At 43.2% G+C, this 12,670-nt stretch overlaps 1 protein-coding gene across 1 annotated transcript; it reads left to right on the top strand.

Annotated features, from left to right (window-relative positions):
- The first annotated feature begins 3,306 nt into the window (after positions 1-3,306).
- LOC139282966 (serine/threonine-protein kinase 35-like) lies at positions 3,307-10,145 on the top strand. The gene is made up of 3 exons (XM_070902888.1): positions 3,307-3,805; positions 4,877-5,618; positions 9,949-10,145. The coding sequence occupies exons 1-2, from the start codon at positions 3,316-3,318 to the stop codon at positions 5,593-5,595; spliced, it is 1,209 nt and encodes a 402-aa protein (XP_070758989.1). The 5' UTR covers positions 3,307-3,315; the 3' UTR covers positions 5,596-5,618; positions 9,949-10,145.
- The last annotated feature ends 2,525 nt before the right edge of the window (positions 10,146-12,670 follow it).

Raw genomic sequence — 12,670 nt, 5'->3', positions numbered from 1 at the left:
GACGTTGACCATCAAACAAATGGTACTTTCTGATTTCTTGTACTGAATACTGACTACACCGTCCGGAGCCTTTAAGGTTTGTAAAATATAAAAAAGCAAAAAAATAAAATAAAATGTTATGTTATAATGTTATAAATAAAGAAAACGTTATGAAAAGGTCCGGTTTCCTGTAGATAATTAGTGTAACATAGTTTCAATATGTCAATGCCTTGCTATATTGCACAGCACAGACAGACTATAACTTATCTTAGAGGAGAATGAAGGGGCCTGGGGGAGTGGAAATGAGACAAGACCTTGGATCTCGGCCCCCGCTGCACCACTTTTGACTACTGCTTTTTACTCCTCTCTCACAATTCCCCCCAACTGCAAGCAAAATATAATTCAGCGTACTGTAATCCCTGCTTAGGTGTAGTTCCGCTGATGAGCACAAGGGGGTGTGTGGTACCCGTGAGTGAATGAGCAGTTTACCTGCTCCCAGTTAGACATGTCGGTGCTTTTCCATAATCTGTTGTATCGTGAGTACAAAGTTAATGTGTGTATGATGTAAATAATATAAAAGATTTCATCTGGATGATCTTCCATATACATCTATCTACACACGCACATGCCACAACACCTTGCAGTTTGGGGGGTCTCCTCAACGCCAGACCAAGTGGCCTCTAGATCCACATGAAGACATTTTTTGCTGCATTAAAAAAATAAGCCCTGTCCCAAATAACACATCAGTATTTCATCAGCGAATGAGAGAATAAGGCGGAACTTATTCTTTAGTGCTTATACGTGACACCAAAAGCTGTCGGCGCTTCAGAGGAGAGGAGATTCATCTGGCAATGGACTAATAAACATTATATCCCAGACATTCTCTCACCAGGGACACGGCAGACCGATGAAGTCATCTGTGGCCATCCTACATCTTGTTTCATACGGGATGATGTCAGCACGGGACAAAGAAAAGGCTGTATTCTGTTCTTCAAAAAGAAGCAAACAAACACTGGACACCTGAAGGCCAGAGAGAGAGAGAGAGAGAGAGAGAGAGCTTTGGATTTGACTTGGCTTTGCATAATTGAAAAACAAGATATAAGATTTTTTATTTTTTTGCCTCATACATGTGGCACAATACTTAAGGACAATTTATCCATATGATGGGAATACTGGCTTCTCTGGCTGCACGCCACTGGAAGCTGTGCCAAAGACCTGTCCCCTGCAACTTGTGCTTTAATAAAACACCTTAATCAAAGACAGGTCAGTCAAAGACTTTAAGGCCAGCTTAAGGTAGCTTCAGGTTTAGTTCCCGTAAGATATAATAAAACATTAAACACCATATATATATATATATATATAAAACTTGGAGCTTTCATGTGTCCTAACAAATTAAACTGCGCAAAGGGGTCATATCCCCCAAAATGTGATGATCCACTCCATTACAGTATACTTGTCAACACATTTTCTTATTAAGTTACTTGTTTATACTTACCACGCACAATCTCAACTGAGCCAATGAAAGAACAGGGTAAGCCGTGAATGGATGGGTGGATGCAAGGTTTCTTTTCCGGAGCTGAACCTGATTATTAAACTCCCTGTCTAGCCAGGAGAGAAAATGCTCCTGCATACCTAAACCCCCTACCCCCATACAAAAAAAGCAAAACAATTTGTTCTCTGTTTTAGAGTTGGCTAATGTGAGAAACTTGTTAACTAAATTGAAAACATTTCCAATGTCACTGAATTGATATTGAAAAGATACAGTTAACAAAGTATTGTAGGTTCACTGACACAGAAATCGTAGTTTTTTCAAATGTATTTTGGTCCCCTGCGTTCTATGGCAATGGTAGGCCTACATTTGAACTCGTGGACCCGTCCCTTGAGTGGCATCTGCTAAGTTACTGTTATGAATGTGTTGAATTTGATATCACAAAATCAAGTGACTGTCCTGGTAAGTGTTACTAAGTTAAGGATGTTGGTACTACATTATCTACTCTCTAGTGTTTGTTTTCAGCTGTTTCATGGCGCTGACGTGACATGCAGTAACTTATGTGCCCGAATTGTAGTAATCTCTAAAAACAAATCCGAGATTGGAATTGTAGCTACAAATGTAATTTAGCTAAATGTTACACTGCAAGTCTGCACAACCCTGCTGATATACTGTAATGTTATATATGATTTAATAACTTAACATGTAAAAGTGTAAATGAGCTAAATATGAATAGTCAACAATAAATGTAATTAAAAACAGAATTGCCTGCCAGAAATATACATTTAACTTTGAATACTCTTTCACTTTCATGTTGTTGTAATTTTATTCTATTTTTAATTGATTAAGTCTTTTTTTTTCCAAAATGATAAACTAAATTATATCACAGCAGCCATTTTATAATGCAGTAAAAAAAAAAAAAAAGAATACACTCAGAAACTAATTAGGTGGGGTAAGTTCCCCTTAAATATCATATTATAAAACTATTAGTGTTACACTCTACAAAAGCTTATAATTTCGGTATGAAAACCGGCATATTTCAATTTAACAAAGTAGCCTAACCTGGATCATAAATACATGTCTGGTATTTGTAACAAGGTGATGCTCATTGTGGCTAGACCTCCTTCCATAATAGAGAGCGCAGCTTCCCCGATCCAATATGGCGGCCGCGTTGACGCATTACGAAACGCGACCAATGCTGTGTCATGTATATACGTAACCACATGGAGCCTGAAGTTGGCCGGAACTTTCGATATTTTTGCGTTCAGAAATAAAAGGACTAAATGTCGAATCACACGGAGATGCTCACAAGACAGGGAAGTCGTATTTCAAATAAGGCGCAATAGAAATTAAGTGGGATTAGTAAAATGATGTGGGCTAGTATGATGCATGGCAAGGACCTATAAGTAGTTTCTTTTACATAGGCTACAGTAAATCACAGGTATAATCACATATACAAATGATAAGTATCTTAAAGAGTGTGTTTGTCAATTGGCCAGTCAAATGCCGCTTAAAATGTATAGTGCGAGCTGACACAACGTACAAGATCGATAAAATCGCACAGCGTCTGTCCACTTTAACATAACCAACAATAAACGCGTTCGACATTACACGTTTTATTTTGAAGTCTTAACCGGAAACTCCCAATACATTTTTAGCGATCTTGACGCGTCTCTTCCTCCGTTCGCCCTCCTCCCCTCTTTAATCTACACTGACGTGCCACTTTCATTCTTGTTTTCTCCGCTCAGATAAAGGACACCGCGGAATCGCTTGGTCACCGCTGTCGCTGACAAAATGTGGACATTTTTCTGTTTAATATTTGAATCGTGACGGATTCACGGGGACGTATGGAGAAAGTTGGTGACAACTGGCGGAGACGCACGAGGAGCGCGCGAGCCTCCTGCAGACAACGAGCCGGAGCACGAGCCGACGAGTCCAATGTGCTGCGGTGTCTGAGCGTGGGAAACACGGAAAAAGACAATGACATGGAGGAGGACACTGGCCTCTTCAAGCAGGACAGCCTGGAGCGGAGGGTCATGGCGCCCCGCTACAGCCTGCTGCGGGAGGTGGGAAGGGGCACATACGGCGTGGTGTACGAAGCGGTGGCCCGGAGGTCCGGTGCCAAAGTTGCCGTAAAGAAACTGCGATGCGACGCGCCGGAAAACGTGGAGCTCGCCCTGCAGGAGTTCTGGGCGCTGGCGAGTCTGGAGAAACGGCACCAAAATGTGGTGCAGCTGGAAGAGTGTGTGCTGCAGAGGAACGGCATGGCCCAGAAAATGAGTCATGGGAACAAACGGTCCAAACAGTACCTCCGTCTGGTGGAGACTTCGCTTAAAGGTGAGGCTCCGTTGGCTCTCCGGGGTTAGCTGCTTGAGCTGAGTCACTTTAGCAGACTTGCTTATCAGGGGGACGTAAGTGCTCCGTTATGGTTTGGATTAGTGCCGAATTAAAACGCAACACTTCAGAAACTGTTATGTTGTGTTATAGCTAGGACCCTTTTTTTGTGGCCATCAGATATACCCAACGTAATGTTAAATTCGTGATTTTGTTAATGTAGTTTTGACCTCTCTTCCAAAGCAGGAGGTAGTTCCTCATATTTAGATACTGATTTACAGTATATGGACATGCTGGGGTGTTTTTCCAAATAATTGCTCATTAGGGTCATATAACAGTTTCTATGAATGTCAGTTACATCACACTGGTCATTTGAATTAGCTAACGTTAACCCAGACGGAGGATGTGAAATCTAGGTGGTTTTTGCTTTTTGTCTTGTCATTTGTCGTGGTGGCTTGTAGCCAGGTTTCAGTGGCCCACAAGTAAAGAAAACAACCAGTATGCTTGTAAGGTTTAGTTCGTAGGACTGTGTTTGTCTTACGAAATTTCCTTTTGAGGTAGAATTGTTGTTGTCGCCATGACACAGACTCGCTGGGGGGATGGGTAGCTTTGGTGAGGGAGCTCCCGAGGCTAACACTCACTAAAATGGAGTCTGCTGTGCTGGCTATATCCACAGAGGTATTTTGCACATTCCTTAGACAGTCTTTGCCCTTTCGCCAAGTCCATAAAATCAACAAAGTTTTTCCTCTGCATTTGCCGTGCCTGTTCCCTGGTGCTTATCTAGTGGAGGTTCTGTGGTCTTTATGATAAATTACATTATGGCATCATTGTGAAAGATAGAATGATTTATCAGTCTCTATCAAAGTAGGAGCACTGAAATATGCATCTCAATCAATGACTTATGGAGTGGAGTGGCAACCTAAGTAGACAATCTATGAATAATGGATACCCATTTTAGACGGTGACATGTCCAAATCTTTGATCATTGATGGGATATGTTTTGGTTTGAGCAAACTGTAACTACTAGCGTGTATCCTTGCATCACAGTGAATGACAGGTGTGCATCTGTTGCAGGTGAGAGAGTGCTCGGTCCCCCAGAGGAGCCTTGTTACCTCTGGTTCGTCATGGAGTTCTGTGAGGGCGGTGACCTCAATCAGTTCATCCTGTCGCGGCTGCCCGACTCGCGGACCAACAACAGCTTTATGCTCCAGCTGACCAGCGCCGTCGCTTTCCTGCATGAAAACAACATTGTCCACCGGGACCTCAAACCCGACAACATCCTCATCTCAGAGAAGTCGGGCAGTCCAGTTCTCAAGGTGGCCGACTTCGGCCTGAGTAAGGTTTGCGCCGGTTTGGGAAACGCCAGCGAGGGCAAAGAAGGCGAAGACAAGAACAAAAACGTCAACGTCAACAAGTTTTGGTTGTCATCGGCGTGCGGCTCAGACTTCTATATGGCTCCCGAGGTGTGGGAAGGCCACTACACAGCCAAGGCTGACATATTTGCCCTGGGCATCATCATCTGGGCCATGTTGGAGAGAATTACTTTCATTGACGCGGAGTCTAAGCGGGAGCTGCTGGGTACATATGTGAGACAAGGAGCGGACATTGTGCCGGTGGGTGAGGCACTGCTAGAGAACCCAAAGATGGTACTGAACATCCCACAGAAACGCAGGTCGTGCATGTCTGATGGAGTGAGGAAGCTGCTGCATGACATGCTCGCTGTCAACCCTCAGGACCGGCCCGACGCATTTGAGCTGCAGGCCAGAATGGACCAGGTCATGTGTGCTGCATGACCCTCAACCAGATTGTTTTACAGGTACTTATGGCTTTATCTTCATATCATCACCCCAGGAGTTCTTTGACCTCTTTGATGTGCTGTCTGTTCCGCTAGCTGCCTTGTTTATAATTGACTGCGTCTCCAACTTGATGTGGAAATACTATTTGCAGGTGGTTCACAGTGACACACATCAGATAGCAAATATACATGGGGACCCTTTTTTTTTTAACAATCTGTAACGCATGCAGGAAAAAGTTAGTATTCGAACTGTAATGACCTATTCAAATTCAAAATTTACAGTCTAGCGCAACAGACCATTTGAAGTAGTTTGACTGGAGGCCGCTCTAAAAAATTCAATCTGGTTGACCTGTCTGAGCAAACTGACTAAACACTGGTTGAAAGTGGGTTTTTGATAGTGTTATCTGGTGGTTCCAACCAGCTGAGTTTTATTAGCTGCTGTTTTTAAATTGCCCCCCCTCCACACACACACACACACACACTCACTCTGACGTTTGTATATTGGGGGGGGAGGGGCTGTTTGAACTTCTGTCTTCTCTATTTCTGTCACTTTTCACATATACAACCAAGTGCAACATTATGACTTTCTTCAAGGAAAATGTGTATTATGGCAGGCTTCTTGCTATTGGTCGACACTTAGTGTCCTCATGCAGATTAATAATGGCTTGAGTAACAGTTTGTGAGGAGTTAAAGTGCTCCACATTCACATCAGATTCTTTGTCCTCAGGTCTGTTCAGGCCTGTGCTTTGATGGCCGTCAGTCAATTACAGTAGATGACATTTGCAGTGTGAGATGTTGTGACATGTTCCAAGGTGTGTATTAATGTGTGCATGGGAATGGTTAAGAGCGAGGGTGGGGTTGCCCAGGGCACATATTTAGTAACTTCAGTGACTGCCCTCAGTGTAGGCTCTTGTACTGTCAGCCATCTTGCCTGGATAAGTGTGTGTGTGTGTGTGTGTGTTGTACTGGAGCTAACCAAGACTCCTTGAGCAACCAAAGCCTCCTCTTGGCCCCGGGGGCCACTGATCCATCACCACACAGATGCCTGTGTTTTAAAAAGGCTGAGTGAGCATGTACTGGCTCCTCCTGTTGTTATGAACATAGATGGTTCGTGTTAGCACATATGATAGTGACCTGCTTGAATTACCAGAATCACTGTCTTTTGCGTGTGTGAAAGACATTTCACCATACCTTCTGCCTTTGTTTGCTGTTACGTCATGTGCCTTGCTCTTGTAGGGGGATGGGGAGTCGTGCGTATTATGTGAGCAGGGCGGGGTTAGGAGCTGCAAACATCCCAGCTGACCTTCCTGCTCCTGCTCTGCTTTCTGCCTGTCAGTCTGCTGAACACCAGACACACAAGAGTGTTCTTGCAGTTCAGGAACGCCAACAGGGTGGTGTAGTGTTTCCGCCCTCTCAGCCAACACATGATTACAGATTGTCATTTGTAATTGTGATTACTTATAAATGTCAAAAGGTAAAAATTTAGGAGATTTGATAAAGGATTCCCAAACCCTCGATCTGTATCTGGAGCTGAATCTCGAGCTGAATAAGGACAGGCACATGTCGATGCAGGTGTAAATACGCACAGAGCACATTGGAATTGGAGTGCTATTCAGTGGTCAGACCACATCTAATATTGACACGGTGACTGACAGAGGAGCGCAATTGAGGCATTTTTGCAAACAAGATGGCTGCCGCTAATATGTTTTCTCTGCACCATCACAGCTCATCTCTGCACGTCGCTCAGCGCTTCGTTGCCCTGATTGGCTGTGGGTCTATCCAATTGCGTCCAGATGCTTTTTGGTCTGCACCCATTGATTACGGCCCTCCTTTGGAAAACGAAAATGAACTAGTCCCAGACTAATTTGCATTTGCAAACTTGTTTGGTGATGTCAGGCTAAACATTTCTAGCACAAAATTTACAAATATACCTTTTTATGAAATTGATAGCTTGGTAATTCCCAGGAATTCTGGGAGACATTGTTTTGGCTTACAGTCCATTGTAGAAGATGAGGGTCCACCAGTATCTAGAGATGTCCCAAGCTGAACTGTAGCCTGCTAGTGTTGCAGTGCTGCTGTCCTTAAATGACAGCCGAACTCTACACTGCAAGCCTGTCTCTCACATGCCAGTGAGAGTGACTCTGATTTCTGACACCCGGATTGGCCAAATAATGTCACGTGGATTCTCTAAGCTCCAACTATAATTCTCTTTCTTATTTTAGCAGTATATAGGCAGTACAAAACATTCACCCAGCAGCTTCTCTTTTTTTTTAACTTGGCTGTTTTCAGGTTTGTGTGCTCTCTGGAAGCCGGTGTCTGTACTACAAAGATCTTTTATGAGGGTAGGCCCTCCACTCTGCAACACCACTATACAATCAGTGAACTGAGCGTGGCTGTAGTCCAAAGCATATTGTCATATTAAGTACCCAGTAGCCCTGTTACCAGCAACAGACTGTGCTCTGTTGCATTCATCTGGCTATGGCTGAAACCAGACCATGTATCTGTCGGCCAAATTCTGATGCTATGTAAAATTGACAGCACTGTCCATCAAAACAATGGCTCTGTAAAGTCAGTTACGTAACAGGGTACGTGGGCACAAAATGGATTCTGTGACTGACGAGCCGAGCGGCTGCACATCTCTAAACACACCAGTCCCATCACACGGCGCCGCAGGTCGGATTTAACAAAGGGCTGTTTGTGCTGCAGGATTCACCAGAGGCCCGGGCTCCTCGCTGCTGTGCAATGGCTGATGATAAGTCTCAACACAGTGGTTTACAGACTGACGCGCTGTCAGACATATTAGCCATGTTGGTGCGAGGTGGAGTGCAGGACACCCCCCCCCCCCCCGGGCTACTTGGAAGCGTTCGTGGCCCTGGAGTCAGCTGTCCTGTCAGTGTGATTGACAGCAGGCCTGTGACCTCAGTAACGACCTCCCGGTGGTCTGTCCACCACACCTCAGGCTTCAGTTACACCATGCTGAATAAACGCCTTTACTGCTTTTTATCATGTCAGCTTTACTCACCGTTTACAGGATCCATATTGATTCAGTTACCAGCCAGAATTCAGACTTTTTTTTGGCATATCCGTTGAGATGTTTGTGTCTTTGCTGCTGTTTGGAATCAGTGTCTTTCTACATGCAGCTAATGCGACTATCTCTTAGCTTGTATGTATGTGTGTGTGTGTGTGTGTGTGTGTGTGTGTGTGTGTGGGCACTCTGCAGTGGGCATTGCTGTAAAACACTCAGAGACAATGTGCTGCAGCGGTGTGGCATTGCTGCACTGACTCAGCACATCTGTGTTTTATAGGCTGCTGCAAAGTCCATGTTCTCACTGCTGCACAGTAAGACTGTGTTTCAGATCAGGTTGGTAGAAAGTTAGCAACGTCTCTCCGGCTGTCTCTTTGCCACACACACACACACACACGTTTGTTCAGGCCGTGTGAAGCAGCTGGCTGATAGGTGAAATCCTCCAGGGGGGCTTCAGTGTCTCCTCAAGGACAACACTGTTTATAACCAAGCTGCTGACAGATGTTCTGCTAGCAAATAAAGATATATCAGGGGAGCAGCACTGCAGTGTTTGAGCTTAAAATATCAAATAAACGAAAGACGCGTACCACCGCTTACAGCTAATACCAGCCTCACTGTCCGTTGCTCCCCTTTTCTCAGAGCCTGACCGGTGGTGAGGCAAAAATCTGTCTAAAACCCAAGAGGTTTTATCCTCTTGGTAACATGAGTGTGCTCAGCAAATGTCACGGCAATTTGTCAGTTTATGAAAGATCTCGTGACATTTTTCTGAGCGTTCACGTTGTAGTGCTGATTCAATTACTTAAATACTATATTGCTATCACAATAAAGCAGAAGGGCTTATTTCCCTTTCGATCCTCTAACAAATGCTACAAACCAAAACTAAACACGCATGCTTACAAAAGGCAAAGTCGCTAAGCATAGCCGTTCCAAGTTCTCTTCATGCTGTAAGAGCATCTTATCAAGGTCACTATCTGAAGTGATGCGATCACCATTGGACATTGATCGTAGGATTTATTCCTTTGTACTGCGGCAAAGTAAATGTTTTTATTCATCAAACCGCAGATTTCAGAATTCATCAAATCTTTGCAACTGAGAAGTTGGACTTCAGTGATTAATCGATCATCAAAACAGTTGCAGATTAAATGAGTGTTTGTCTGAACCGAACAAAGCCCGGCACTACCAGCTTACACAGGTTACACAACACGTTTACATGCACTGTAGTAGACTTAAATGAGCTGAACTCCAGTCACAAGCTTGTGCACTACTCAAGGCTACCATGTCCCACAAACTGTCTAAACACTTTAAATGACTTGTTTTCCTCTGCAGATACACGTTTCTACCTGGAGCTGCTACATCAGTGAGGGTCTCCCTGTTTTAATCTGAAGACTGTGAAGATAGAAGGACAAGCAAAGGAACGTCTTGAAGTTTGGATACTGAAAAGGGTTTTTTTTTTTTCTTTTGTTTTCTTTGAACTTTGTTTACAGTGTCTCACCCTGATTATTATAATAAAGCAAGAAACATTATGTGTGCTGCTTAGTGGGAAGCTTGATTTTAGCTGATGTAGCCATGCCTCCTTCAAAGAATAGAAGTCTGGAGAAATTCCCACCAGAAAACATGAGATAGTGACACCAAGGAGAGTGCCAGCGATTGACTCCAAATTAAAGCTAAGCTGCAGCATCAGTTTATATATATATATACATATATATATATATGTATATATATATATGTGTGTGTGTGTTCAGTGGGGTGATCGTCTCCAATATTTAATGTAAACACTGACATCAGATACACACTGCTACGGGAATCCTCTTGCCTCTTCATGTGGCGGTGCTTCTGTTATTTTGTCCAAAACGTCAGTGAAGTCTGGTCTCGTGTCAGATGTTTTACTTTTTTCGACCATTAGGAGTGCATTCCAACATGCTTACCCGCCTTCTGTTGGTCTGTTTCCCGTCGATCGCCTGTCGTTACAGCGGTGCTTTAATAAACATCATTGCCACGTGTTGCCGGAGTGAGATTTGACGGCTTTATGTAATGACAGAAGACAGAAGTGTCGCCACCCAGTTTCTGTTGTTGGGTTTCAATTTCTCCAGACATCTGTCGGTTTACACTGAGGTACGCTACAAAGGAGTCGCGGTTAGTTAGTGTTTAAAATCCGTTGTCATGATATGTCATTTTATATTGCGATATTGATATATAAATCATAATACAGCCAGTTTTCTGGATATTCAGTTGACACTGTTTTGGCAAATCCAGTGAATTAAAATACTTGAAAAAAAATGCAAAAATCCTGTAAATTCAGTACGCTCATAAAGTAGTCGTGCTCCTTGATTCACAGCAGTGCCCACAATGTCCTGATGCATCCAAATGCTTTCAAAGTAATAAGTTACCTTCGTATAAACGATAGAGCAGAATTGGTAATGGTTGTCTCCCAGTAAAAACCCTCATATCGCCACCGGATCGCTCTAGATCTCTTTAGCCTGGGTTTTTGTTTTCCTAATTATACCGTCACACTGTGATCATGCTGCTCTCCAGAACAGTCCAAAGGGATCAGCGGAGAGAGAGAAAAAAAATCAGCCTTTAACTGCTACAACAATCTTTTTCCTTTACTCTGCCTCCTTTTGTAAGAGAGAGAGATGATTTTTTTTAAATATATACACAGTATATATGTTACAGTCCTACAGGTTTTGTTTTCGGCCCCTTTTTGGTCATAAAAACCACAAGGTTTGCTTTTCAACACACACTACAAACATGAATATGAAGCCATGCCTGTTGTCGATACATTTTGGAAAGTTAAACTGTGTTGCAAAACGCAGAAACTTTTACCCCACTTCTCCTTTCTCACTAGAAACCCCAGTGCGTCCACCTGTCATTTCAACTTCATGGACACGTTGTACCTTTTACGATTTCCACCGTAGTCTTTATACCTATGGTGCCTTGAAATGAATTGCCAGTCAGGTCAAATTTGGCTCAAGATCAGCTGCTGTGATTTTTCTTTGATTTGGCGCTGCGAGCACATTATTCAGGGTATATGGTCTTGATGATTTAGTTTCTTAAGCATAGTATCTCTAGTGTAATTACGGATGAGGAACGATAACTGTAACCCCCCCCCCCAAGGAAAATTCCCATGTGGTAATTTGGAATAAGACGTGAATCGACAGTATTTTTGCATTTTATTGTTGTTCAGTGGGCCATTTGTTTGCAGAGTGAAATCACGTTTTTTTTTTTAAAGGGAACTGAAGACTTTGTGTTTAAACAGGTGCCATATTATGATTCCATAACGCTTAGGGTGCATTATGGGTTCTAAACTGTAATGAGCAGGATTTGTAATCACTCTTAATGTAGGTGTTGCTAAAAAATGCGTCCCGGGCCTTTGTGAGGTGTAATTGTGCCTGTGATCAAAAGTGGAATGTGAAAAGGAACGAGTTCGGAGGCATCGTGGGAAACCACAGCTGAATATCGCAAAATCGGTTGACATTCTTGCCCTGAAACTAAAGGTCGGAAGACTGCAGAAGCTGAATGGAAGATTCTCCTGAAGTCTGTTATGTGTTGAACTAAACTGGGACCCTGACTGATTTAAAATACTCATTTCTTTTTAATTGTACTACCTCATGTTTCTGCACATTTTCACCTTTTCCTTTACTGAGCCATCGTTTCATTTTTCCAACAAACACATTCCTCAGTTAAGAGTCGAAACCAACAGCGTCTGCAAAAGCATCTTAGGGGGTTTTGAATGAGCAACGTTTGGCTTGTGTCAGTCGCTTGACTGTTTCTTTCTGCTTTGGCTGACGCATTGTGAGAAATGGGTTTGCATTGCTACAGATGTTTACATGGATGTGTTTTGTTTTTGTTTGTTTTTTAAAGATCAAAACAGGCCATAATGTACTTTTGGTTTATTTCCTGAACTTCTGTGAAAAACGTACCTCGGTTGCTCACCTTTTGTGTCACTAACGTGCGAATGTTTGATTGTGCGGGGGGGGGGGGGGGGTGATGATCTTGAACTGGAGATAAGCTAACGGTCGAGACAATTTTGAGATGATCAACTCACACG

Source organism: Enoplosus armatus, chromosome 3 (assembly GCF_043641665.1).
Source record: "Enoplosus armatus isolate fEnoArm2 chromosome 3, fEnoArm2.hap1, whole genome shotgun sequence".
Taxonomy (NCBI): domain Eukaryota; kingdom Metazoa; phylum Chordata; class Actinopteri; order Centrarchiformes; family Enoplosidae; genus Enoplosus; species Enoplosus armatus.
This window is presented reverse-complemented; position numbering and strand designations above follow the sequence as displayed.

Bases quoted from the DNA above. Each gene is read 5' to 3' on its own strand.
- LOC139282966 (XM_070902888.1), top strand. From the start codon at position 3,316: ATGGAGAAAGTTGGTGACAACTGGCGGAGACGCACGAGGAGCGCGCGA. The intron at 3,806-4,876 runs GTGAGGCTCCGT...CATCTGTTGCAG, and splicing joins GGTGGAGACTTCGCTTAAAG to GTGAGAGAGTGCTCGGTCCC.